Raw genomic sequence first — 25,694 nt, 5'->3', positions numbered from 1 at the left:
ACATAATTCCCTGCAATCAACCTGATCTCCCTTTGTCTTCCTCAAGCAGTTCCCGATGACTCAGAATTGCTCCAGTAGCAACATGTGTTTAGCTTTAAAAAAGCAAAAATAGGGGAAAAAAATCTGAACATTTGGCTGTCTTTGCCTATGCAACTCCTTTAATGTGTGTCAGTTGGAAAGATTTTAATCAAGCCAAGCGAGCTTTCCATTTGGGTCTGTCAAAGTCTGAATCACTCAAACATATTGGAGGTCCCAAATCTGCATGAGCTGTCATCTAGCTTAAGGCTTACATCTATACAACAGCTTCCATGTCTTCTTAATATCCCAAAACCCTTGCAGCCTATGAGAGTTAATAGCATTTGCGATGTGGGTAATAGATTGGCCAATTTGGTCATAGTGAATGCAGTTCTCTGTCAATTTTTATTTAAGTAAACATACCTCAAGCTCAAAAACTCAGGCAACACACATAAAAAATGCTGGTGAACGCAGCAGGCCAGGCAGCATCTATAGGAAGAGGTACAGTTGACGTTATGGGCCGAGACCCTTCGTCAGGCTGTACCTCTTCCTATAGTTGCTGCCTGGCCTGCTGCATTCACCAGCATTTTTTATGTGTGTTGCTTGAATTTCCAGCATCTGCAGATTTCCTCGTGTTTGTGCTCAAAAACTCAAGTTTATTTGCCACATGTACATCAAAACATACAATGCGTCACTTGTGTTAACATTCAACACACCTGAGGATGTGCTGGGGGCAGCCTGTAAGTGTCACCACTCATTCCAGCGCCAACATAACATGCCCATGATCCCTCCTCAAATCTTTCTGATTCTATGTCTCCGGTTACAGAATAGAATAACAATAAGGTAAAATCCTCCTTCTAAACCAACACAGGCTATGCTACAAGATTTGAAATATTCGTATAGTGTAGCTCTTTTGACCCTTCACCTTTTTTTCTCCCAATATTCCTTATTAGTTTAATAGGGATCTCCAGGAGAAAATGCCAAGTAAAGGCCTCCTATATTATCATGAGAAAGAAGGGCAGACAGGTCAATCAGCATAATTCTTGCACCTGAAAGTATGGCTACAATTAGATGAAAGCCTAAAAAAAGCCAAAAGAATATTGAATTTTACAAATTGGGATGAATGTAAGTGAAGATGTAATGAAAAATGTTTACGGGATGTTGGTAAGGCTAGACTAGAGCAAAAGGAATTCTGAGTAGACTTGCCAAGTTGTAAAGTCAACAACATAACTGCAGATAGGCTAAATTGCAGATTTATTAGAATAATGTCAAGAATGGGAAGCTATTGATATAATGGAAGATTTAATGCAGGCATATTAAGCCGTAAATCAAATGGAGGAAAGTTCTTTCTGGGTGTAAATCTTTATAATTTTTGTTGAGGGTCCTGGTGAAAGGTTCTTAAAAAGGATTGCTAGACCATGGATTGCTTTGCCATAGGCAGTGCTTCAGATAAGAACTATTGTGTAATTTTGGAGAAATTTATGTAGGACTTTAAAGCTATGTGAATTGAAAGTTTTAGGAAAGAGCACAGAGCAATGGAATTAATTTGGGTTTGTTTTCGTAAAGTACTGGCATAAACATTCTCCACCACATGGTTGCCTGCTGTGCTCAAAACTTTGATGCTTCCAACTGCATTTCAAGTCTTTGAAGTTGTGGCTCTTCAGGAATAGCTATCACAATTATACAACAGCTAACAGCAGTTATGTGTGCAGCTTTATTATAATAAAATAGGTCAGAACTATTTTCATGAAAGATATCAAACAGAATTTGACACTAAACTTGATAAGTTTTGGAACAGGTGAACAACATTTTATTGTAAGTTGCAAGGAACATCTTAAAGCACAGAGGAGAGGTAGAGACTCAGTTTTCAGAAGCAAATGTAGACTGGATAACTAACGACTGGTTGTCAATGGCGGGAAATAGAAGATAAGAATCTGAATATCTTGACATAAATTCAACGTTTAAAATGAGTGAATAGCACTTGATGTGATGTGGGACAAGGGGCAGTGGAATTTTACATAGCCTGAAGTATTTTACATTTAAAATTTGGGATTATAGCCATGAGACATTTTGAAAAAGCCTAGAGGTAACAAATGATGATAAGAGGTTCAAAGGCAACTATTGAACCTCTTGTGCAATGTTCATTGATGTGCACTTAGTAGTTTCCATTTGTTAATGACACTTGAGAAGGAAAAGTTCTAACAGAGGAAGCAGCTCCCTGCATAGAATCATATTTGTTTCCACGAAAGGGATGTGGGCTTCACAGACTGAGCCAGCATTTAATTGCCCATCCTTGGATGTCCAAAAAACTGGGTAGTACTGAGCTGCCTTTTTGAATCATTGCAGTTCTTGAAGAGTGTGTTCATCCCTTTGTTCAAAAAGGGTAGTAGGGATAGTCCGGGTAATTATAGACCAGTGAGCATTATGTCTGTGGTGGGAAAGCTGTTGGAAAAGATTCTTAGAGATAGGATCTATGGGCATTTAGAGAATCATCGTCTCATCAGGGACAGTCAGCATGGCTTTGTGAAGGGCAGATCGTGTCTAACAAGCCTGATAGAGTTCTTTGAGAAGGTGACCAGGCATATAGATGAGGGTAGTGCAGTGGATGTGATCTACATGGATTTTAGTAAGGCATTTGACAAGGTTCCACATGGTAGACTTATTCAGAAAGTCAGAAGGCATGGGATCCAGGGAAGTTTGGCCAGGTGGATTCAGAATTGGCTTGCCTGCAGAAAGCAGAGGGTCGTGGTGGAGGGAGTGCATTCGGATTGGAGGGTTGTGACTAGTGGTGTCCCACAAGGATCTGTTCTGGGACCTCTACTTCTCGTGATTTTTATTAACGAGCTAGATGTGGGGGTAGAAGGGTGGGTTGGCAAGTTTGCAGATAACACAAAGATTGGTGGTGTTGTGGATAGTGAAGACGATTATCGAAGATTGCAGAGAGACATTGATATGATGCAGAAGTGGGCTGAGAAGCGGCAGATGGAGTTCAACCCGGAGAAGTATGAGGTGGTACACTTTGGAAGGACAAACTTCAAGGCAGAGTACAAAGTAAATGGCAGAACACTTGGAAGTGTGGAGGAGCAGAGGGACCTAGGGGTACATGTCCACAGATCCCTGAAAGTTGCCTCACAGGTAGATGGGGCAGATAAGAAAGCTTATGGAGTGTTAGCTTTCATAAGTCGAGGGATAGAGTTTAAGAGTTGCGGGGTAACGATGCAGCTTTATAAAACTCTGGTTAGGCCACACTTGGAGTACTGTGTCCAGTTCTGGTCGCCTCACTATAGGAAGGATGTGGAAGCATTGGAAAGGGTACAGAGGAGATTTGCCAGGATGCTGCCTGGTTTAGAGTGTATGCATTATGATCAGAGATTAAGGGAGCTAGGGCTTTACTCTCTGGAGAGAAGGAGGAAGAGAGGTGACATGATAGAGGTGTACAAGATAATAAAAGGAATAGATAGAGTGGATAGCCAGTGCCTCTTTCACAGGGCACCACTGCTCAATACAAGAGGACACGGCTTTAAGGTAAGGGGTGGGAAGTTCAAGGGGGATATTAGAGGAAGGTTTTTCACTCAGAGAGTGGTTGGTGCGTGGAATGCACTGCCTGAGTCAGTGGTGGAGGCAGGTACACTAGTGAAATTTAAGAGATTACTAGACAGGTATATGGAGGAATTTAAAGTGGACGGGGTTTATATGGGAGGCAGGGTTTAAGGGTCGGCACAACATTGTGGACCGAAGGGTCTGTACTGTGCTGTACTGTTCTAAGTTCTATGTAAAAGATATTATAAATAACACAAGTTCTATCTTTTTCAAGTGGTCGGTTCCAGAATGGATTTTACATCTGGAAACTCTTTGGTCCATCTTATCTGTGCTCAGCACAGTCCAACATTCTGTTCCCTACTGTTTTTCCATGATTTTGCAGGTTCTTTTTGGAAGTTATTGAGTTGGCTTCACTAGCCTTTGAATTAATATATTCCAGAGTACAATGTCTCACAATGTAAAATTTAAGAGAAGTATCCTCATGCTATATCTAGTACCTTTGCCAATAATCTTAAATCAGTGTTCTCTGGTTACAGACTCTTTTTCTCTTCAATAAGCTTCTCATAGTTCCGAATATTGCAAGGGATATCTTCTTCACTCCATTGTTCTAAGGTGAACATTTTACAGCCTCACTTATTTAAATAATCTCCTTCATTCCTTAGCATTATCTGTCGAGTCTGCACAGCTACGTATCAAATAAATAAAGGCACACGCTCAGGGAAGAAGTTAATGCATATATTCACTTTACAGAGAGAGCAACAAATCAATGCGCATGTGTAAGTTATCAGTCAATGATTAGTGCTAAGGGGAATCATTGCACGAAAAGAATTAGATCTAGACATTACAATTGCTCCCCCTTTAGATTAATGTAACATTAAACTGTATACGTAACAAAACATTGAACTTCCCTTTAACAGACCATGTGCAAATAAACATGCTTTCACTATAAGAGTCCATAACAAACAGCACCATACTAAAGATTCAGTCTTTTGGGTGGCGCTCTGTTTCTTTCAGGATAGCGTCTTTGGATCTGTGGAGTAGCATCAGGTTTGACTGGTGCCTTGTCAAAGACAACTTTTCCAGTTGCAGGTGTCACGTTGCTATCAGTGACATTATCACATGGATAATGGTCCAGTGGTTGTAATGTGTCCATCTTCTTGGATGCAGTTGACTCAGATATGATTTTCGGCTGAACGTCCAGTACCTGGTCCACGTGACGTCTCCATGTATGATCTCTAACATCCACTATGTACATCAGTGGTCCAGTTCTTGTAGCTATCCTACCGGGTGTCCACTGGTCTTCTCTGTAATCACACACTAGGACTTCTTGTCCAACCTCGAAACTCCTTGGTGATTCACTTAGCCATCAACTGAATTGTTTTGTTCTGTACTTCCCTCTGTAGATCTGGTTTCAAGAGGCATATGCGGGACCTTAGATTCCCGCTCATGAACAGCATTGCAGGTGTTTGATTTGTTGTTGCATGAACAGAGTTCAATGCACAAGAAGGAAGTTGTCCACCTTGTGCTGTAGAGAAATGTCCTCCTTGACCATTGCTTTTTGGACTTCTTGAAGGTTTGGATAAAACTTTCAGCTAACCCATTCGTTGCTGGGTGGTGAGAAGTTGACTTGAAGTTTTTGATGCCAATTTTCTTCGTAAATAGTGTGAACTCTTCTGACATGTATTGTGGTCTGTTGTCACTCACAATTTGTTCTGGTAAGCCATTTCTGGAGAAGGTAGTCCTCAGAGTGGAGACGGTCTTTTCTGATGTGGTTGGTTTCATTGGTATGACCTCGGGCCACTTTGAATGAGCATTAACAACAACCAGAAATACTGAGTCCATGATGGCAGAGTAAAGTAAATATGCACTCTTTGCCGTGGTGAAGGTGGCCACTCCCATGGCTGTAAAGGAGCCTGTAAGGGTGAATTTTGAACTTTGTTGCATCCCGAACAGTTTTTGGTCAAGTCTTCAATTTGTCTATCTATTCCCAGCCACCACACATAGCTCTGGCTGAGACCCTTCATCTTGACTATACTAGGTTTCATTCATGCAGATTCTCTAACACTCTGGAGCACAGTTTAGAGGGAACCACAACACGAGATCCAATCGTCGGTGTTCTTTGACATACTGACAGTTGGTCTCATCGCACTGAGAACTCTGGAAGCATAGAGTTACCATGAGCTAGCCATCATCGCATGGTGATGTCAGACTTTTTACGATGTTAGATCATTCCTTGTTTCTCCTTGTATTTCAGAATTTGTTACCAGCAGCTGGTCCACCAAACCTGTGTGGAACACCTCTGCCGGTGAAGAATTTTCTTCTTCAATTGTCAGCAGTGGAAGACGTGACAGGCCATCAACATTGCTGTGTTGTTTGGTACCCTTGAACTATACGTCCTAAGAGTGGGCTCCTAGGAAAATTGCCTAAAGTTGCAATCACGTGGAAGATATCACTGAGATTCCCTTCCTGGGATTGAAAATGGACTCAAGGGGCTAGTGGTCTGTCACAAGAGTAAACTTTTGTCCATAGAAGTAGTGGTGAACCTGTGTATAGTTGCATTCTACGCTCATCTTGAAGCAAATACTATTGGACGTTCAGGTCCATCTTTCATAATGTGTGATGAAACAACTCCAGTGCCATAAGGGCATCGCACTCCATTCTGATGGGCAGAGATGGGTCATAATGTGTGATGAAACAACTCCAGTGCCATAAGGGCATCGCACTCCATTCTGATGGGCAGAGATGGGTCATAATGGGTGATGAAACAACTCCAGTGCCATAAGGGCATCGCACTCCATTCTGATGGGCAGAGATGGGTCATAATGTGTGATGAAACAACTCCAGTGCCATAAGGGCATCGCACTCCATTCTGATGGGCAGAGATGGGTCATAATGTGTGATGAAACAACTCCAGTGCCATAAGGGCATCGCACTCCATTCTGATGGGCAGAGATGGGTCATAATGTGTGATGAAACAACTCCAGTGCCATAAGGGCATCGCACTCCATTCTGATGGGCAGAGATGGGTCATAATGTGTGATGAAACAACTCCAGTGCCATAAGGGCATCGCACTCCATTCTGATGGGCAGAGATGGGTCATAATGTGTGATGAAACAACTCCAGTGCCATAAGGGCATCGCACTCCATTCTGATGGGCAGAGATGGGTCATAATGTGTGATGAAACAACTCCAGTGCCATAAGGGCATCGCACTCCATTCTGATGGGCAGAGATGGGTCATAATGTGTGATGAAACAACTCCAGTGCCATAAGGGCATCGCACTCCATTCTGATGGGCAGAGATGGGTCATAATGTGTGATGAAACAACTCCAGTGCCATAAGGGCATCGCACTCCATTCTGATGGGCAGAGATGGGTCATAATGTGTGATGAAACAACTCCAGTGCCATAAGGGCATCGCACTCCATTCTGATGGGCAGAGATGGGTCATAATGGGTGATGAAACAACTCCAGTGCCATAAGGGCATCGCACTCCATTCTGATGGGCAGAGATGGGTCATAATGGGTGATGAAACAACTCCAGTGCCATAAGGGCATCGCACTCCATTCTGATGGGCAGAGATGGGTCATAATGTGTGATGAAACAACTCCAGTGCCATAAGGGCATCGCACTCCATTCTGATGGGCAGAGATGGGTCATAATGTGTGATGAAACAACTCCAGTGCCATAAGGGCATCGCACTCCATTCTGATGGGCAGAGATGGGTCATAATGGGTGATGAAACAACTCCAGTGCCATAAGGGCATCGCACTCCATTCTGATGGGCAGAGATGGGTCATAATGGGTGATGAAACAACTCCAGTGCCATAAGGGCATCGCACTCCATTCTGATGGGCAGAGATGGGTCATAATGTGTGAGCATTTCATTGGGTGATATTAGTCTCTTAGTTTCCTTGAATGCTTTTTCACATCTTTCTGACCACTTCCACTTTGCTCCTGTCTGCAACATTGCGTTCAATGGGTGTAGCTCTGTAGCAAGATTTGTGAGAAACTGATGGTAGTAGTTTACAAAGTATGACCTGCTTTGTGACATGTTTTCTGGTTTGAGTGTCTGCGGTACTGCTTCAATCTTCTCTTGTGACTTATGTAATCCACGCTTGTCAATGACATGTCCACAATATGAGATTTCATTCTCAAAAAACTCACGTTTGTCTCTCTTTGCACACAGACCATACTCACTCAGCCTGGTAAGCACCTTACCAAAGTCCTGGAGGTGCTCTTCATCATTCTTGCCAGTCATGATGATGTCATCAAGGGTACGTTGTGTTCCTGAGATATCTTGGAGCACTTGGTCCATTGCTCTTTGCCAGATTGCTGGAGCTGATGCAACGCCAAAGATGAGATGATTATACTTGAACAGTCCCTTGTGAGTGTTGATAGTGAGGAACTTCCTGCTTGACTCCTCAATCTCATTTGCAGATAGGCTGGTGACATTTCAATCTTTGAAAAACTCTTCCTACCTGCCAAAGATGCAAAAATGTCTTCTATACATGGCAGGGGATACCGTACAGTATATAGCACAGGGCTGTTGTTCCCGTTAAAGTCCTTTTATTGTCCCTCTCTGGATCACCTTCAAGCTCTGAAGTTCAGCATCCACTTTAGGCCTGTCCCTTAATGCTTTAGAAAGTCCATCTCTAAAAGTATTGGGAAAGTCTGCACTGTTCTGCAATGTATTCAGAAATGCTTTCATCCTTTTATTGTTTCCTTTTGTGAAATCTAAATCTCTCAGCTGTTACAAGCCATTTTGAACTCAAGTGACTTTGCGAAATTGTAACTACTTCATCGAACTTTTTACTTGCTAGCTTTTCAGGAGTTACTAAGCTGTGTAAGAGGCTGTACGTTCTAGCACCCATTAATATTAGAAGTGTGGAGACGTGCTTTACCTCATCCACATCGTTAGCATGACAATACAGTTCAACCCCCTTATTATACAATTCCCAGTCCTCATTAGCACTATCAAGTTCACCAACTTTCCAGACTAAGACCATCGTCATATTATTTCTACCTTAGCTTTGCTAGTTGTGTGTCTCTCATTGTGTACTGTGCACTGTTAATTACGTGTCCTTTTCTTGCATCTGTGACTGCCTTTTCTGTCACCATACTGGTTCAATTCCCTCTTTCCTCTTGCTGTCTCACTCCTTTCCTCTGAATTCTGTCGTCTAATAACTGTTGGTGCAGTTGGTGATATTCGCTGACATTCAGGTTCGTACTGGTCGCCAATTTGTCATGTCTGTACAACTACATATCAATTAACTAAAGGCATGCACTTGGAGAAAGTTAATGTATATATTCCATACATTAGGTCCATACATTACATCATCATTGTAAAACAATCTCTTTGTCACCTTCTTCAAGACTTATTAGGGTTTGGATGCCCAATACTGAACATGTTTCTTTGACTGAAGCCATGCAAGAGTTTAATAGATTTCTTTCATAACTTCCTTGCTTTTATACATGATACTAAGATAGACAAGGATGTTAAGGTTACTGATTTATTTTATTTATTTAGAGACACAGCGTGGATCAGTCTTGCTTGGCCTAGCAATACACCTATTTAACACGAGCCTAATCACAGGACAATTTACCATGACCAATTAACCTACTAAACAGTACGTCTATGGACTGTGGGAGAAAACCTAGAAAGAACACGTATTAAATAGTTACCTCCAGGTGATAATAAACTACTACCAATGGCATGATTATTTTAATGCATGCATCACCTATAATGATCTGAGTTTTCATTGCAAAAATTGTCTGCCAACAATAAATACTATTTTAATATACTATTCTTTCAGCACACATTTTATTTAAAATGCTATTTCTCATGATAAAGTTTTATTTATATATATATATCAGCATAAGAAGCGTAGCTCTGAGACATTCCTGTCTGAAAAAGAAGGAATTTACCATGAAAAAGCCAGTGGCTTGTTACCTCATGGTTTAGAACTGCCAAGTATCTTCCCTAACATCTCTGACTTGTGAAGTTGGCTCTAGTCCCAGGTCCTGCACTAAGTAAACATACAGTTCAAGGTCTGGTCATATTGTTGTAACGTCCCTGCACCCTCCCTTAACTTCGAAAGTAGCAATTCTGCCTCTACTAGCAATTAGCTTTGGGAAATTGTAGCAGGAGACGGGTGTGAGTAAGCTTGGAAAATGTTTTTTCCAGACCAAGATATCTGCTATTCTAATCAGAATTTTGATATCGGAAACTTCATTATTCTAAATTAAGTAAATGAAAAAGAAGAACAGTCTTGTCTCCAGAGTACAAAACCTTGCAAATTAATTGACAATCAATTAATAGCATAACAAATATTCAGTGAATATTTAGCATCGTTGGCCCAGCTAAATCATTTTCAATGGTCAAGTTATCAAACTAAGTAAGTTGAAATGAAAATCTGCTGTCTTGATATTTATTCCAATATTCTTTGGAAACTCAGACATTTTGAAGAGCTGGATTTTCAAACATCTGGAACATTTTTTTGTGCATTAAGGATGAAAGATAAAAGCAGAGCTACATAGCAAATGAGATTAACCTGTAGATCCACCTCCAAATTAATTAATGTGACTGGAATATTTTGGGTGAATCCTTGTTGAATGATGTAAATAGTTTTATTGTGTGACTTACAAATGCATCAGATGTTGCTATGCTATGTTAGAAAACATAACACCTTAACGTGGATGTAAGCTTATAAACAGCATGGTACAGATCCTTGAGGCTAATCGGTCTGTTCTGACCACCAACCATCCATTTACACTAATCTTACCTTAAACCCTTTTATTCTTCTCACACTCTCAACAACATTCCCAGATTCTTCCACACATGTACCAGTTTGGGATGTGGGAGAAAACTGGAAGTTCAGGAGGAAACCTATCAACCACTGTTTTAAATATACCCAATGACTTGGCCTCCATAGCCATCTGTGGCAATGAATTCCACAGATTCACCACCCTTTGGCCATGATTTACCACAATTCCTTGTGTTTCTGGGTCCATAGAAAACCAGGGTGTTATACTTTTGGATTTATGTTGGTGTCCTTTTGTCCAACATAAAGGATCATAAGAGGCCTGTGATCTGTTCAGCAACCCTGCTCTTACAAGCACTCTCAGACCTTTTCTTTTCACATTGATGTAGTCTACAAGTTGCCAGTGTTTTGAACATAGGTGGTTCCATGCAGTCTTTCATTTGCCATGTTATCTGAAATGCATGTTGATAATCACAATTCCATGCTCAACAAATTTGCCGAGGAGGAGAAAACTGTTAGCATTGGCTTTTGTTATTCCCTCTTTACCAAATGGGCCAGTGCGGAGATCGACATCCTTACCAAGTCTTCCACTAAATTCTTCGTAAAAGGTGATTCTGTCTTCCTGAGGACCTCGTTAAGATTGGCATAGATTTGTTCTTTTTCTTTTTTAGAGTCAAGAATTGGAGCAAAAGCACCACAACTTTCTTTACTATTTGAGGTCTTAGTCTTAGGTGAGCTAGAAGGGGACATGAGAAAACATTGCTGAGTAGAAGTAAGGAATAGAGTGGTCAAGTGTTGGCCATCATTAGTTGGGGATTGAGTCCAAGAGCCGCAAGGTAATATTGCAGTTCTATAAAGCTCTGCTTCGACCACACTTGGAATATTGTGTTCAGTTATGGTCACCTCTTTATAGGAAGGGTGTGGAAGCTGAGGAGATTTGCCAGGATGCAGTCTAGAGTAGAGAACATGCCTAATGAAGAAAGAATGAGTGAGCTTGTGCTTTTCTCTTTGGAGCAAAGGAGGATGAGAAGCAAGCTGACAGAGGTGTATAAGGTTATAAGATGCATAGCTAGAGTGGACAGCCAGTGCCATTTTTCCCAGGGAAGCAATGGCGAATATCAAATGACATTTATGGTGTGTGGAGGAAAGCTTAGGGGAGATGTTAGAGGTAGGCTTCTTACATAAAGAATTGTAGGTGCCTGGAGACAACTGCTGGGGTGGTGGAGGAGGCTGATATATTAGGAAAATTTGGGAGCCTCTTAGATAGGCACAAGGATGTCTAAAAAGTGGAGGGTTATGGGCTATGTAGTAGGGAAGGTTTGGTTTGATCTTAGAGTAGGTTAAAAGTTCTGTATAACATTGTAGGCCGAAGGGCCTGTACTGTGCTGTATCAGTGCCTCTCTTTGCCTGGTGCCTGTCCTTTCTCCTTCCTGCTGTGAATGATTCTATCAGCATAGACTGCATCACATTTAAGCTCATTATGATAACTTAAATATCTCTGTTACATTCAGATGCAATTTGTGGAATTCATATATTAAGGAATTGGAAGAAAGGGAGCAAATAAATGAAGAGACAGCTGTGTGATGATCAGACTGATTAGTGCGACATGTGAAGAATTGAATGGCCTACTTTTGTTCAACTCAAAGAGTGGTGAAATTTTCATGATCTGTGGTTCACTGAATTTACAATATTTGTGAGGGTTTGAATGTTTTGAACAATAGGACACACAATCATCAAGAAATTTGGGAAAGAATAGTCAGTTAACTTGATTCTTTACAGCTTTCTCCACTGGGATGTATAATTATAGCATGAATTCCAGCAAGATTCTTAATATTTCTGGGGACTGCCCATGGGATGCCCCCCTTTGTACTGCCAGAAGGTCAGTTGTACCAAGCTGTGTAAGTAGGTATGAAATTATGCTACATATTGTAGCAAAACAAAAGCAAGAAGATGATAACTCTGATTGAGATGTGTTGTAAATGATCAGAGTTGGTCTGAGGCACTGCAGTTTTTATTGGTTCAAGAGTAACATGCAGAGGAGGATCATGCGATATTCCTGAGCATTACTTATAAATCAGGAATGTAGACATGTTCCTAACACTGAAATCTAAATTGGGGGGGGGGGGAGTGAAGTGGGGGTGGGGTGGAGGTAGTTGGTAGCATAATATGATGTCAGACACAGTCTATTTCAGTGTACATTATGATTTTGATCAATACATTCTGTTGTTAAAGTTAGAGAAAGTTAGTATGAAAAGTTAGAGAGTAGACTTTCTGTCTTGCACAATCACAAATGCGAATTCTTAAAATCGTAACAACTCTGGACACTATTCAATCTATTGAGGTTATGGAAAGTTACTGGGCTTCATTTCATCTCCGTTCAGAATATGTGTTCATTCCAAAAATTTTAAAAAAAATGTTATTCCAGTCCATCACCTATGAGTAAAGCAAATCGTAGAATCCTTCACCAGTTTTACTGGTGTGTGATGTAAATTGAGTATCATTTGAAATGCGTCTGCCAGGACAGTGGGCAGAAACTTGCAATGTTCTCCAATGTGATCCGCAACATCATTAGTTTATTTGTGCAGGGCCAGTTTCCAGATGCATTATTTTTAAAGCAGTCTAAGAGTACATGACATTCTGACACATATTCAGCATAATCTGCATTTAAAATTTCTCTACTTTGCCAAATTCAGTTGAATTTTGATGCTATAACCGAGATATATTAGTGAAAACTGGCTCACCATGTTTTTTTAGCACATGATGAATGGGACAATTAATTCAGCAGGATGTAGAGACTAATATTTTGTCAAACCCCATATTGCAACAGTGTAAGAATTGCTATTGCCAGTGTAATTCAGTTACCTATTATTGGCATGACATTGTTGAATCTGTGTTGTCTTTTTACTCACTGTGGCTCGATGAACTTTGGAATTATGTGAACTGTTTACAGTGGCTGTGTCCTTCAGTACATTTGGGCAGAAGGCACCAAGGTCTTCCCCAATAAACAGTTTTGCAGATAATGACTGTCCTGGTATGATGACCAAGAGGTTCTTCTGTTAGAGAAGAATGAATGTGGATGTGATTGCTATTCTTTGATAGTTTACTTCTTGGCAGCATAATGAAAATTAAATCATCTGGGCAATATCAAGTCAGGGTTCTGGCTGCATGAGTGATATTTTGATAGAAGGGAAGAAAAATAAGACAACATTATGTTATGTAACATGTTCTAAACATCTGGTCTTTGTAACAAACTTTGTTGATATTCTCAGCCTGAAAAGTTAATCCACTTCATCGGTGTATCCATTATTCTGGGACACATGTTTTAAATATAAGTTGGACTGACTGACTGGCTAATTAAACTTGAAGGCAAAGGGACATTATCTGGCCCCTAATACACAATGACATGAATTTTAACATTTATATTGCAAAGTCAGTTTACAGACTCGTTGATCTCCTAATATATAAACCTTTCAAAGCTCAGAGTAAAATTATTATCAAAGTACACATGAGTCACCATATACAACACTGAAATTCAATTTCTTGTGGGCATACTCAATGAAATCCATAAAAGAATAATGACCATAATAAAATCAATGAAGCACCAACTTGGGCATTCAACCAGTATGGAAAAGATAACAAACTGTGCAAATACAAAAAGAAAGGAATAATAATAATAATAAATAAATAAACAATAAATATCGAGAACATAAGATGAAGAGTCCTTGAAAGTGAGTCCACAAGTTGTGGGAGTATTTCAATGATGGGACAAGTGAAGTTATCCCCTTTGGTTTAAGAGCCTGATGATTGAGAGACAATAACTGTTACTGAACCTGGTGGTGTGAGTCCTGGGGCTCCCGTACACTCTTCCTGATGGCAGAGGTGAGAAGAGAGCATGACCAGGATGGTGGAGGTCCCTGATGATGTATATTGCTTTCCTGCGACAGTGCTTCTTGAAGATGTGCTCAATGGTTTGAGGACTTTACCTGTGATGGACTAGGCCACGTCCACTACTTTTTGTAAGTATTTCCATTCAAGGGCATTGTTGTTTCGATAACAGGCTGTGATGTAGCCAGTCAATATAATCTCCAAAACACATCTATTGAAGTCTGACAAGGTTTTAGATGTTATGCCACATCTTCACAAACTTCGAGGGAAGTAGAGGCGCTGACATGCTTTCTTTGTAATTGCACTTATGTGCTGGGCCCAGGATAGGACCTCTGAAATGATATCACCGAGGAAGTTAAAGTTGCTGACTCTCTGCACCTCTGATCCTCCAATGAGGACTGGCTCATGGACCTTTGGTTTCCTCCTCTTGAAGTCAATAATCAGCTCCTTGGTCTTGCTGTCATTGAGTAAGAGGTCGTTGTTATGGCATCACTCAGCCAGATTTTCAATCTCCCTCCAAATGCTGACTCATCACCACCATTAATTCAGCCTACGATGGCGGATATCATTGGGCATTACATCTGTGCTTTGCCATACGGTCGTACGTGTAAAGCAAGTAGAGCAGGGAGCTAAGCACACATCCTTCTGCAACTGTGCAGATGGAGATTGGGGAGGAGATGTTGTTGCCAATCCAAATTGTGGTCTGCAAGTGAGGAAACTGAGGATCCAATTGTACAAAGATGTATTGAGTCCAAGGCCTTAAAGCTCACGGATTAATTGTGTGGGGATAATGGTATTGAATGCTGATCTGTAATCGATAACGAGCATCCTGATGTATGCAACTTTGCTGTCCAGATGTTTCAGGGTTGAGTGAAGAGCCAGTGGGATGGCATCTGCTGTAGACCTGTTGCTCCAGTAGGCAAATTGGAGCAGATCCAAGACGCTCTCAAGTGGGAGTTAATATGTTTCATCACCCACCTCTCAAACCATTTCATCACTTTGGCTGTAAGTGCTACTGCACAACAGTCACCGAGGCAGGTTACCACATTCTTCTTGGGCATTGGTATAAGTAAAGTCTTCTTGTTGCAGGTGGGTAACTCAGACTGCTGAAGTGAGAGGTTAAAGATCTCAGTGAGCACTCCAGCCAATTGATCAGTACTTGGCCAAGGACCAGTCTTGGCTGGATGCTTTTCATGGGTTCACATGTTGTCCCCAGAGACTGAAATTACAGGATCATCGGGGGCTGTTGGAGTCTACGTTTTGATGGTCAAAGTGAGCATAGAAAGCATAGAGCTCATCTGGAAGTGAAGCCTTTTGTCGCCTACATTGCTTGATTTTATTTTATAAGAGGTGACAACATTCAACCCCTACCACAACCATCAAGCATCAGGAAAATTGTATTTTATTGTAATCCATGGACTTGATTAATTGGTTTATAAGGGAGGCTGGTCTCCTGCATCTTATTTATGTTTATGCCAAAACCCAAGCTTGTAAACCCAACGTTAACTTTACATTTTACCAAATTACAGAGGGTGAAGTTGACAAAACTGATATAGAGTGATTTCTGTAAACTCAATCAATTGCAGCATTTTCTTTCAAGGGTGAATGCATTACTATTAAAGAAATGTATTTTTTCCTTTTATTCTTATTTCTTTCTTAAACAAAATCACCCACCCACGATGGTATAGTGGACAGGGAATGAATGCAGTGTTCTAATGCAGGATCATCATCCTGAAACGTTAATTCTGTTTCTCCGTCCACCAATGTTGCCTGAGTGCTGCTATTTCCAGTAAATCTTTGTCTTTATTACTTTGTTTGCAGGTTGTACTCTTTCATATTCTATTCATGACTTTTTAGATAACGGAATAGTTTGAGCCTGCAAACAGAAAGATCTGGACAGGATTCAGGCCAGGACTGATAAATAGGTATAATATATTCCTAATACTAATGCCAGGTAATGACCATTCATAACAAAAGATAATTCTTTTCACAATCAACATTGCTGAATATTCAGGCTATTATGATTGCTTAGAATCTTAGCATTATCTTAATGTTCAACAGCTAAGTTAATGACTTTCATTAAATCCTTAGTGTGGAAGACTTATCTACAGTACACTGATCTGGTCCAGGGGTCAATTGAAACCTTTAATTTAAAAAAGCGAATTGAACACTCTAATTAATAGAGCTAGCATGGGCATACTATGTTGGTGGTAGAAACATTGTAACTCTTGTAGCCTGCTCGCAGCACATTGTCAGATTTTGTTGGTATTTGATCCAAATGATGCATTTCACCATGTTTCAATATACATGTGACAAAGAAAGCTAATCTTGTCTCAGAGTAAACACTACAACTTCATTTATGTTACATAGCAGGTCAGATACTGCAATGATTTTAGTTACCTTTGACTATAGAATAATGTTCTCTCTAGTTTTTTTTACAGCTGCACAGACTAATCATTGCTCTTAGAAGGATATGTTTATGCAGCCTGAAAACTGCATAGCACTTTAACTGTTTTTTTTTGTAATATGCACAAGACAAGTAACCTGTGTTAGGTAGTCAAAACAACTGACAAGCACAATGGCAAAAATAAGATGTTTTGACTGGATGGTGTTCGTGCTCAGCGGGCTGGCAGTTTATTAACAATAAGCTACTGGCTTCTATTCTGTGTTTATTGTTACAATTTGTAACAGTGTTGTAACTTTAAATACTGACAGTGTAAATATGTTATAATTACAGAGTAGTTCATTATTATATTAACATAGATTTCAAAATTATAACAATGCTATATAGAAGAAAATTCCAGCTGCGTGGCAACAAAGGCAATATGCACGTGAGCATTTCAGTTACTATGTGGCCACACACCTGCACATTTTAAAGGGAACAGTGCAATTTTCTTGTTGCTAGGCTTGTTAGAATATGATTGAATATCCTCCATTTGCCTTGCTAGATACAGCTCCAAAATGACATAAAAGGAACCCAACATCACTCAAGACAAATCGATCCACAAATGCTACCCCAACCATCAGTGGCTCTCAGTGGTGGCTCACCACTTCAACCACAATTCAGCAATACGTTATGACTCTGAGAGTAATTTCTGCTTCATGCAGATGTGTTAACTAAAGCTATCTTGATGAAATGTGATCTATACCTAATGAATGACTGCATGCTCTATTAATCTGTAGGTTTGGATCGATGCAGCAACTCAGATCTTTTATTCCCTTGGAGCTGGTTTTGGAGTTATAATTGCATTTGCCAGTTATAACAAATTCGATAACAACTGCTATCGGTAAGGGTCCCAAATGAGTGAGAAAGTAACTATTAATAACAAAAAAGTTCTGATGCCATGGATGAAATCTCCTTTTATCTGCAGGATTTGTGTGTGGAACTGTTTTGTTTGTTTCCTTTCTATTATTTCTGCCTTACAAAATCTGAACTTAAGACAGTAATCACAGGGTCAATGGTTGAAACCTGAACAAATGCAGAACTGTTGAAATAAACTGATATGTCAGAGTTTGTTTTCGTTCTCACTTTAATTGTTTAACAGTTAAGTCATGGGCCTTATTTATTTTGTTGGAGTATGAGACGTTACTCAGTTCATTAAACTACAAACATAAACACATGAATCTTTACAAGAGTAAGCAGTGAATGTTGGAATGGGCTCATTATGTTGTACGGAGCTGTGTTTGTGTTTGAATACAAATATAACATTAGCAGCAGTTTGCTTTCAAATGTCATCTTTATGTTGTAAAATGATCAAAGGCATAATGTTGTAATGTTATCAAAGCATATTACTATTGAGTCACAAGAGATTTTACAGCAAGTGACTAAAACCTTCCTTAAAGAACTTGGTTTTGAGGAAATGCCAAATGAGGGAGGATGGGTGGAGAGATTTAAAGGAGAATGTTTGAGTTTTGAGCCTTAAGGGATGATGCTACACCCAACAGTAGAGTAATTAAAATCAGAGTGAACGCAAGAATTAGAGGATAATTTGGAGTTTTCGTGGGCTGGAGAAGAACACTAAGATAAGGAGAGGTGAAACAATGATGGGATTTGAAATTATTAAGACCATATTACCACAGTAATTTTGGTCATTCCACAGACACAAAACCTAAAGTTTATCTTTGCTATCAAAATTGATATCCAGATTGCTGGTCGGGTGAAAGTTGATAAGCAGAGATTAACAAAAGGAAGGAGCTTGATCAAGGAAAAAAATTGACTTCAGTACTCTTTATTATTAATTGAAGAAAATTGCTGCTTCTCTTTTGCTGATTCTTAGATAATTTGATTAAAGCAGAGGTTTTGTCAGAGAGCCCGTATGGTGTAAACTAGTGCTATCAGTGTGCTTGTTGTGACTGTGATCGAAATCACCAGAGAGACAGTGAAGCTGGTGATATAGAAATTTTTTGTTGTTTCAACAAGCATGTCTTCTCATGGAGACACTCTCAGTTGAGGCCCACAAACCCAAAAGTACATCACATTCTTATACCCTTAACATCAAAGCTGATTCAATGCTATTTGATAGTAACAATAATATCAACACTTCAATATTTTGGGTTGACAATGCTTCCTTTACATTACGTATCTACAATGGGAGACACCTCTAAATGTTCAGACACCTTTGTTGTAAAGTAATTCTCGCAAATAGTCTAAAAGCTTCTGAAGATAGAGAGCCAGACACCCAAAATTAATGTTGTCAGGACTGTCTCTGAGTAAACAAAAGTTATTGATTACCTATACCTATGACCATGTTTTATATGCTAATTGACAACATCCATCAAATCACAATGGTGCAAATAACTTGGCCTATGTTACCTGATTTGATGCAGGGCAATTAACACAACCCCATTGTCTTAACATTTGGCTCATGCATGTTAACGTAACAGGATCAGCTGCAGGTGCTGTGACATCCCTGGTTCTAGTATGAGGGAGGTATCCCTGGTACAGATCAGGTTCATTCCCCTGTCCTGTTTTATTCTTTATACTCTGTAGTTAATCCTGCACAAATATTGTCACCCACATTTTATTCATGGTGATTATTTTAATTTTATTGAAGACCCTTTTTCAAGGCTTAGTATTCTAGCTTAATGCAAATTAAAAATTTAGTTTACCATACTTCCCATCTTTTTCCTGAGATTTGTACTCTCTCTCTCTCTGTTCTCATTATGTCATGCATTTTCTAGTACCTATATATTACTTTGGTATTGTGGAGACCAGGATTTTAACAATGGTCAAAGAGTGTACAATTAATAAGTATACAGCATGAAAAGGCAACCGATCAACATCTTACTTTGTGGATCGGGGCAAGCTGGAACAAAACTGTAAAGGTTTGGTCATATCAGATGAACCTGACCTGCATTTTTTGAAAGAATGGATGAATGACTCCTATTTATGTGAGCTTTCAGAAAGCATTTGACAAAAAAAATGCTAACTAAAATTGAAGCACCAAGAATTGTGAAAAGCAAGGAAACAAATTTTATAGAAGTTTAATATACCTTTTCCACTTTTAAACCTTCCATTGAAAATGAAACCCTGTACTTTGTTTTCAATAGCTTTGTTTACTTGTCTGTTCCTATTTAATGATTAATGAACCTAGATTCCTCTGTACTTGCAATCAAATGAAACTTCTATTTTCCAAGGAGTGGATAGCCCCCTTCACCCTCTAACAAAGTGGGCCATCCCATTCCTGACTATTTTGAAATTAATTTGTCATGGATTTTGGAGTAATAAAGTCAAAGAGCTCAACGGACCAGAAACTGGTCCTTTGGCCCACCTAGTCCATGCCAAGCTGGTATTCTGTCTAGTCCCATTAACCCATACCTGGATCATAGCCCTCCATACCCCTCACATCCATGTACTTATCCAAACTTCTCTTATATGTTGTAATCAAACCTTCATCCACCACTTCCACTGGCAGCTCGTTCCACACTTACACCACCCTCTGAGTGAAGAAGCTCCCGCTCAGGTTGCCCTTTTACCTTTCACCATTAACCTATGACTTCTAGTTCTAGTCTCACCCAAACTCAATGGAAAAAGCCAGCTTGCATTTACCCTATCTATAACCCTCAATTTCTGCTTATTCTTGCAACGATCTTATAACAAGATTGTCGTGAATATACACAATAATGAATTCAAACAATGAAAATGACCCCGTGAACCTACAACAGTTTCATTTCAGTATAGAATTGAACTTGCATGAATTATTAAGTCTTTCATAGGTTTGGATTTGTTGGTATGTGTCTTATAACATTTATCCAGGGTTTTGTTTAATCAAATGATCGAAGTGTGAGTGTGATATAAAGTTTAACTGAATATAAAGTCATGTCCTTACTTGCTTTTCTTACCAAAAAAGCCAAGCATGATTATTTAATAAACATAATCTGAATGATGCCTTTTAGATTAGAAAATCTAAACTAATTATACCAGCAAAATCTAGTTGGAGATGTCCAGAATTATCAACAAATTATAGCCTCGAATCAATAAAGCAGCAACTGTCCTGTTTTCTCAGTTATTAACTTTACAGAACATTTTTCCTTTCCCTATTTTCATGTGACTGGAATTTCTTTTATTAAAAGGATTAGGAAGTGGAGATTTTAAGGGTGAATTATTTACTTTTATCTATCTATTATTTCACACAATCTAGGCAGTGCTCCAGCCACTTCAAAACCAGTCATAGAGTCAGAGTGCTCCAGTATAGAATCAGGCCATTTAACCCATCTAGTCCATGATGAATTGTTACTCTGCCGAGATCTCTCGATCTGCACCTTGATCATAGACCTCCATACCCCTCCCATCCATCTATTAAAGTATCTGTCATTGATTGTATTATTCCTTTCACTCATTTTTAAAATATGTTTTGTAAACAAGAAGCTGCAAGTGGAAGGAAAGTTACTGCTACCTAGTTATTGCATGTGTTTTAGTTAGTCTGGTTGTTATGTTTTACATAGCCATAAATGGTGAGATTTCCAGGAACCCCTTCAGTGTATAGAACTATTCCATCTACAACACATAAGTGGCATAGAAACTCTCAGACTCTCAAAAACTCTCTTATTTAGAGTGAGAAGACAAAAGAAAGAGACCCAGAAGTAGACCATTTTTCCCTTGTGCCTGATCCAGCACAATGAGATTGTTTCAGTTACACTTTCCTGTACAAACCCCATGGCTCTTAATTCGTCTAATATTCAAAAATCTATTGTTCTGTCCTGAATATACTGAGCAATTAAACCTGCACATCCATTTTGGGTGGAAAAATACAAAGGTTTACAACCTCCCAGATAAAGAAATTACTTTGTGTTTTAGTACTACTGGCTAATGCATATATTAAGATGGGAATCACTAAACTCTAGATCCCCAAATGGGCAAGCATCATTCCTGAATCTGTTCTGTTAATGTTCATAAAAATCTTATAGGCAAGTAAGATCACCCCTCTTTCTTCTAAATTCAAGGCCATGTAAAGCCAGTCTGCTTAATATCTCCTTACAAGATAAGACTGTATCCCAGGGATTAATCTGTTGACTTCTCCTACACCCTGCTGATCACCAGGATATACATTCTTAGTTAAAGAGACTAAACCTGAACATTTTATTCCAAATGCAGTCTCTCTGTGCTCTACATAATTTCAAGTTCATCTTTAATCCAATCCTCATGCAATAAAGGCCAGCATACCATTTGCCAAAAGGGATATAAACTTCCAGTAATTTCTATGCCAGAATACGCAGGTTCTTCTGAACACCAGCACCTTTCAATCTCTTACAGTTCTTTCTTGGACTTGTGTGAGTGCCGGTGAATGCTTTGGACAACCTCACATTTTTCCACACACAGAATTCCATTTGTCCATTCACTTAGACTACCTAAATTCCCTTGAATCTTCTGTTGGCTCTCATCTCATGCCCACACTGTATAATCAATAGATATGGAAATATTATAGGTTGTCTGTAACAGACTGACACCACTGATTTGTGAGACACCCTACCAGTCATAGCCTCCCAAGACAAAAATTATGTGTTTATCCTTTTCTGTTCCTCATTCCAGCCTGTACTGTATATTGCATTCTACACGGTATATTTTAGTGTGTAAATCTCCACAAGTGGCAACTTGTAGAAAGCCTTCTGAAAGTCTGAGTACACCACATCCATTCGTTTTCCCTTATATTTTTCTATTTTTTTCAACCTCAAAAAAAAACTGACAGATTTGTCAAACGTGATTTCATAAATCCACGTTGAAACTCCCCAATCCACTTATTATTTTCAAAGCCTTGTGTTGGCATTTTCTTAATTATTTTAACAGCCAATGATTGAAACATAACTTGCCTACTTCATTGTCCTTCTTGAATAGTAGTGTTATATTTTCTATTAATCAGCTCTTCTAGAAAGTGCAGAGTTTGGGATAATGTCAGCCAGGGTATCCCCTATTTCCCCTTTTCCAAACCTAAGGTTAAAAATCATAAGGTCTTAAGGTGGAGGGGCAGGTAATATTAAGGAAGCAGGGAGTCTGCAGAAGGACTTAACAGATTAGCAGAATGGCAAAAGAGTAGCAGATGGAATACAGTGTCGGGAACTATACACTATATTCCATCATGCACATTGGTAGAAGGAAAAATAGTGTAGTTTATTTTCTAAGCAGGGAGAAAATTCAGAAATCGGAGGTGCAAAGGAACTTGGTGGACCTCATGCAGGATTCCCTAAAGGTTAACTTACAGGTTGAGTCAGTGGTAAGGAAGGCAAATGCAATGTTAGCATTCATTTCAAGAGGACTAGAAAATAAAAGCAAGGATGCGGAGGCATTGGTCAGACTGCACTTGGAGTATTGTGAGTAGTTTTGGGCCCCTTATCTAAGAAAAGATGTGCTGGCATTGGGGAGGGTCCAGAGGCGGCTCATGAAAATGAGACTGAGAATTAAAGAGTTAATATGTGAGGTGTGTTTGGTGGCTCTGGGCCTGTACTCAGTGGAGTTTAGAAGAATGAGCGGGGATCTCATTGAAACCTATCGAATATTGAAAGGCCTTGATAGAGTGGAAGTGGAGAGGATGTTTTCTACAGTAGGGAAGCCACGGATAGAAAAGCGCAGCCTCAGAGTAGAAGGACGTCTTTTTAGAACAGAGATGAGGAGAAATTTCTTTAGCTAAAAAGTGGTGAATCTGTCAAATTCATTGCCACAGACAACTGTGGAAGCCAAGTCTTTGGGTATATTTAAAGCAAAGATCGACAAATTCTAGATTAGTCAGGGCTTCAAAGATTATGGGGAGAATGCAGGAGGTTGGGGTTGAGAGGGAAAACAAATCAGCCAAGATGGAATGGTAGAGCAGACTCAATGGGCCAAATCGCCCATTTCTTATGCTCCTGGAAATTTATTGCCTTTTTATCTTATTTATGTTACTGTAGATTCTTTTCACATACGTGAATTTGTTTCAGTACCTTATTCACTCCAGATCTCGACAACTTCTGGGATGTTTTCTATGAAGGTAGACACAACATAATAGTTTAATTTCTTTGCCATCTGCTGAACTGTCAATACTTGTATCATTTTTCCTTTCTCAATTTGCATGGGGTTCAAATTAAATTTTGCCATTCTTTTCCTTCTTACTTCACAGAATATCTTACAATATCCTTTTATGTTTCTATTCTAAATTTTTCTTGTATTTTGTATTTTCTGACTCCATATCATTGCATTGGTAATAGAAACATAGAAAACCTACAGCACAATACAGGCTGTTCAGCCCACGATGCTGTGCCGAACATGTCCTTACCTTAGAAATTACCTAGGGTTACCCTAGCCCTCTATTTTTCTAAGCTCCATGTACCTATCCAGGAGCCCCTTAAAAGACCCTATCGTATCCACCTCCACCATCATCGCCGGCAGCCCATTCTACGCACTCACCACTCTCTGCATAAAAAAACTTACCCCTGATATCTCCTCTGCACCTACTTCCAAGCACCTTAAAATTGTGCCCTGTCATGTTAGCCATTTCAGCCCTGGGAAAAAGTCTCTGACTATCCACACAATCAATGTCTCTCATCATCTTATACACCTCTATCAGTTCACCTCTCATTCTCCACCGCTCCAAGGAGAAAAAAAGGTAGTAAAGGTAGTAGGGATAGTCCAGGTAATTATAGACCAGTGAGCCTTACGTCTGTGGTGGGAAAGCTGTTGGAAAAGATTCTTAGAGATAGGATCTATGGGCACTTACAGAATCATGGTCTGATCAGGAACAGTCAGCATGGCTTTGTGAAGGGCAGATCATGTCTAACAAGCCTGATAGAGTCCTTTGAGGAGGTGACCAGGCATATAGATGAGGGTAGTGCAGTGGATGTGATCTATATGGATTTTAGTAAGGCATTTGACAAAGTTCCACACAATAGGCTTATTTAGAAAGTCAGAAGGCATGGGATCCAGGCAAGTTTGGCCAGGTGGATTCAGAATTGGCTTGCCTACAGAAGGTAGAGGGTCGTGGTGGAGGGAGTACATTCGGATTGGAGGGTTGTGACTAGTGGTGTCCCACAAGGATCGGTTCTGGGACCTCTACTTTTTGTGATTTTTATTAACGACCTGGATGTGGGGGTAGAAGGGTGGGTTGGCAAGTTTGCAGACGACACAAAGGTTGGTGGTGTTATGGATAGTGTAGAGGATTGTCGAAGATTGCAGAGAGACATTGATAGGACGCAGAAGTGGGCTGAGAAGTGGCAGATTGAGTTCAACTCAGAGATGTGTAAGGTAGTACACTTTGGAAGGACAAACTCCAAGGCAGAGTCCAATGTAAATGGCAGGATACTTGGTAGTGTGGAGGAGCAGAGGGATCTGGGGGTACATGTCTAGCGATCCCTGAAAGTTGCCTAGAAAGCTCATGTGGTGTTAGCTTTCATAAGTTAAGGTAGAGAGTTTAAGAGTCATGAGGTAATGATGCAGCTCTATAAAACTCTGGTTAGGCCACACTTGGAGTACTGTGTCCAGTTCTGGTCACCTCACTATAGGAAGGATGTGGAAGCATTGGAAAGGGTACAGAGGAGATTTACCGGGATGCTGCCTGGTTTAGAGAGTATGGATTATGATCAGAGATTAAGGGAGCTAGGGCTTTACTCTTTGGAGAGAAGGAGGATGAGAGGAGACATGATAGAGGTATACAAGATATTAAGAAGAATAGATAGAGTGGATAGCCAGCACCTCTTCCCCAGGGCACCACTGCTCAATACAAGAGGGCATGACTTTAAGGTAAGGGGTGGGAAGTTCAAGGGGGATATTAGAGGAAGGTTTTTTACTCAGAGAGTGGTTGGTGCGTGGAATGCACTGCCTGAGTCAGTGGTGGAGGCAGATACACCAGTGAAATTTACTAGACAGGTATATGGAGGAATTTAAGGTGGGGAGTCATATGGGAGGCAGGGTTTGAGGGTCGGCACAACATTGTGGGCTGAAGGGCCTGTACTGTGCTGTACTATTCTATGTTCTATGTTCTAAACGGCTGAGTTCACCCAACCTATTCTGATAAGGCATTCTCTCA

The 25,694-nt window shown here is 39.9% G+C and overlaps 1 protein-coding gene across 2 annotated transcripts in view; it reads left to right on the top strand.

The window, feature by feature from the left end:
* Positions 1-25,694, top strand: part of slc6a2 (solute carrier family 6 member 2) — a 149,558-nt gene that overhangs the window by 66,230 nt on the left and 57,634 nt on the right. For both annotated transcript variants that reach the window (XM_063066838.1, XM_063066839.1), the window contains exon 7: positions 17,389-17,492. In XM_063066838.1, the coding sequence (XP_062922908.1) occupies positions 17,389-17,492 (104 nt within the window). The remainder of the gene's footprint in view (positions 1-17,388; positions 17,493-25,694) is intronic.

Source organism: Mobula hypostoma, chromosome 14, assembly GCF_963921235.1.
Source record: "Mobula hypostoma chromosome 14, sMobHyp1.1, whole genome shotgun sequence".
Classification (NCBI taxonomy): domain Eukaryota; kingdom Metazoa; phylum Chordata; class Chondrichthyes; order Myliobatiformes; family Myliobatidae; genus Mobula; species Mobula hypostoma.
This window is presented reverse-complemented; position numbering and strand designations above follow the sequence as displayed.